Genomic DNA, 2,526 nt, shown 5'->3' on the forward strand with positions numbered 1-2,526 from the left:
CACATTGCTAGAGACTGATCGGTGGGCCCATCCGCCTTGGATTGAGACGATCGCTCTCGAGCCCATTCGCCTTGGACTCACAACACACTCAATCATGTGGCACATGGCGTTCGAGGAGGGATCAGTACAAGATCATGCGGCCAGGAGGTGCGTGTGGTCTAGAACTCGAGACGGCAAAAAAGTGGAGCTGCATGTTTCCAGCATTTGGGTACTTATCATTTTACGAAATAAACATCGCAAACAAGTAGTAGTACCTCCGTCTCAAAAAATATAAGATGTTTCTATAGGCTAGTTTAAAATGATGACCTTTTTTATCACGGGAGCAACACTGTTGTGGCCTTCTGGGGCCGAGAGCGTGAGATCTCCGCACTCTCCCTGCTGTCTACTCGTATTTATTTACAGGCAAAAGATCACGATTTCTTAATTTAACAATTCAAGCAATAAAGTATACGTGTTCTCCATCCATGGTCAAGATCCACCTCCTCTCTCCAAACGTCCCGTCCCGTACGTTCTTTTCCTCTTCGTCTCCCGAGCACCTACCCCAACCCCAACCCCAATCCCCATCCCACCCGATGCGCCTCTGAACTAGTACCACTCCAGTCAAGTGTCCCCGTGGAGCCTCCGTCTCCGTGCCCTACAGCTGCCGCCGTGCCGTCGCTCGACGCCGACGCCGACGCCTCACGCCGAACGCCCCCAACCCCCTCCTCGCGGGCCGCCGCCGCCGCCGTCCCCGTTCCACCTCGCGGCGTCCCTGCCGCCTCCGCCCGCCCGCCGCTTCGGCCATTGTCCTCTGAGGTATGCGCATTTTGCCATCCAGTGATTGGCCAGACCCCATTGACCTCTAGACATTTTCGGCGCACCATCTAGATCCAGACCTTGCACTCTCGTCGCTTTCACTGTACTGCATTTGTTTATTTATTATTACGTGAGATTGGATTTTATTCGGCTCACCGGATTCCCTTTGAAACGATGCGTCCCTGCGCGGCTGCTGGATTTGTGGCGTCGAGGGTTTGAGGTCTGAAGCGGCGCCGCATCTCATACTAGCTTTTGTTGGCATCACAGATTTCGGTCTTGGAGGACGAGGAGTGACAGAAGCGAAATGGAGACGAATGAGAAGAACGCCGCCGATTTGGAGGAGAAGAACCAGCCCAGCGGGCACAGCCAGCAGCCGAGCTTCCACGGACCGGGGTTCTCGCTCTCGCCGGAAGCTCAGATGGATTCTTCCAGCAGTGCGCTGGCCGCCATGGGGAATCCGTTCCCTCCTGGCTTATGGAACCCACCTGGCCAGAACTTCGGGTTGGGGGAGACCAACACGAACGCTATGCTGAATGGACACCAGTTCTCCTCGTTTTTGGGGATGCTGTCAGCAGCGACGCCCGCATATCCCGGCGCCCAGTCGGGGTTCATGGATTGCGGAACAGGGTTTCCTGGCTTAAGTGCAAACAGTCTTGGAGCCATGATGGATCACCCTTTTTCCAGGAACCCTCCTATGGGTAGTTTCCAAAACGATATTGAGACGTCTAGGGAGATGAATGTGGACGAAGGTTGCAAGGATGCATTATTGACTGGTGATAGGCAGCAAGGAGATACCGAGAGTTCACATGGTGTTGATGCCTCTAGCAAGGAGTTAAGCAAGCCGGAGTGCAGTGGTGGTGCTGGTCAGGATGAAGGGCCTAGTGTCTCTTGTCCCAAGAAGAGGAAAAGACCAAGCCAGGTACTTGTTTAATCCTCCCTGTTATATAGCTGAATTTGTGTCGATTTCGATGGAACTTAGAATATGGTTTTCTCACGAAGGATCGTGGGGTGAAGAATGTACAAGAAGGAAGCCAGCAATTGGCAACTCTGGCTGCAAAGCAGGAGAAAGATGATGATGACAAAGATGAACCAAAGAGGCCTATTGGGACATCCAGAAAGTCCAACGGTAAGCAAACTGAGGATAAATCTGATGCGCCAAAGGAAGATTACATTCATATAAGAGCTCGAAGTGGCCAGGCTACAAACAGCCATAGTCTTGCAGAAAGGGTAAGTCCCGAGTTATCTTCCCTGAACTACTTTTATCGAATGTGGTATTTCTAGCTATTTAGCTTCAGTGTTATTTGTTTACAATACAGGTTCGGAGGGAAAAGATTAGTGAAAGGATGAAATTTCTTCAGGACCTTGTTCCTGGTTGTAGTAAAGTAAGCACTTCTTAACTATCTCCACATTATTGCCATAGAAAAACTTACTTGCATGCTAAATGAGGAAGTCAGCACTTCTTAGCTGTATATTATCTCCACAATTCACATTATTGCCATTCGCTATTTTCACAAGCAAAATTGTATACCAGGTCATTGGCAAAGCCGTTATGCTGGATGAGATAATCAATTATGTTCAATCATTACAGCGGCAAGTTGAGGTATGATGTCCGCAAAACTTGTAACATTGTTTGCAGCTTTTGCTCTTTGCTGTAATGTGAATTTATTGACCCTGTATGTGCATATTGGGCAGTTTTTGTCAATGAAACTTTCAGCTGTCAATCCAGCGCTA

At 49.6% G+C, this 2,526-nt stretch overlaps 1 protein-coding gene across 1 annotated transcript in view; it reads left to right on the forward strand.

Annotated features, from left to right (window-relative positions):
* The first annotated feature begins 492 nt into the window (after positions 1-492).
* The window catches only part of LOC119337578 (transcription factor bHLH49-like), a 3,418-nt gene continuing 1,384 nt past the window's right edge, over positions 493-2,526 (forward strand). Inside the window, exons 1-6 of the mRNA XM_037609741.1 lie at positions 493-795; positions 1,063-1,714; positions 1,795-2,022; positions 2,112-2,177; positions 2,327-2,395; positions 2,488-2,526. The exon at positions 2,488-2,526 is cut by the window's right edge and continues 28 nt beyond it. Coding sequence (XP_037465638.1) covers positions 1,100-1,714; positions 1,795-2,022; positions 2,112-2,177; positions 2,327-2,395; positions 2,488-2,526 — 1,017 coding nt within the window. The 5' untranslated portion in view covers positions 493-795; positions 1,063-1,099. The remainder of the gene's footprint in view (positions 796-1,062; positions 1,715-1,794; positions 2,023-2,111; positions 2,178-2,326; positions 2,396-2,487) is intronic.

The sequence above is a fragment of the Triticum dicoccoides genome, chromosome 7B, assembly GCF_002162155.2.
Source record: "Triticum dicoccoides isolate Atlit2015 ecotype Zavitan chromosome 7B, WEW_v2.0, whole genome shotgun sequence".
Classification (NCBI taxonomy): domain Eukaryota; kingdom Viridiplantae; phylum Streptophyta; class Magnoliopsida; order Poales; family Poaceae; genus Triticum; species Triticum dicoccoides.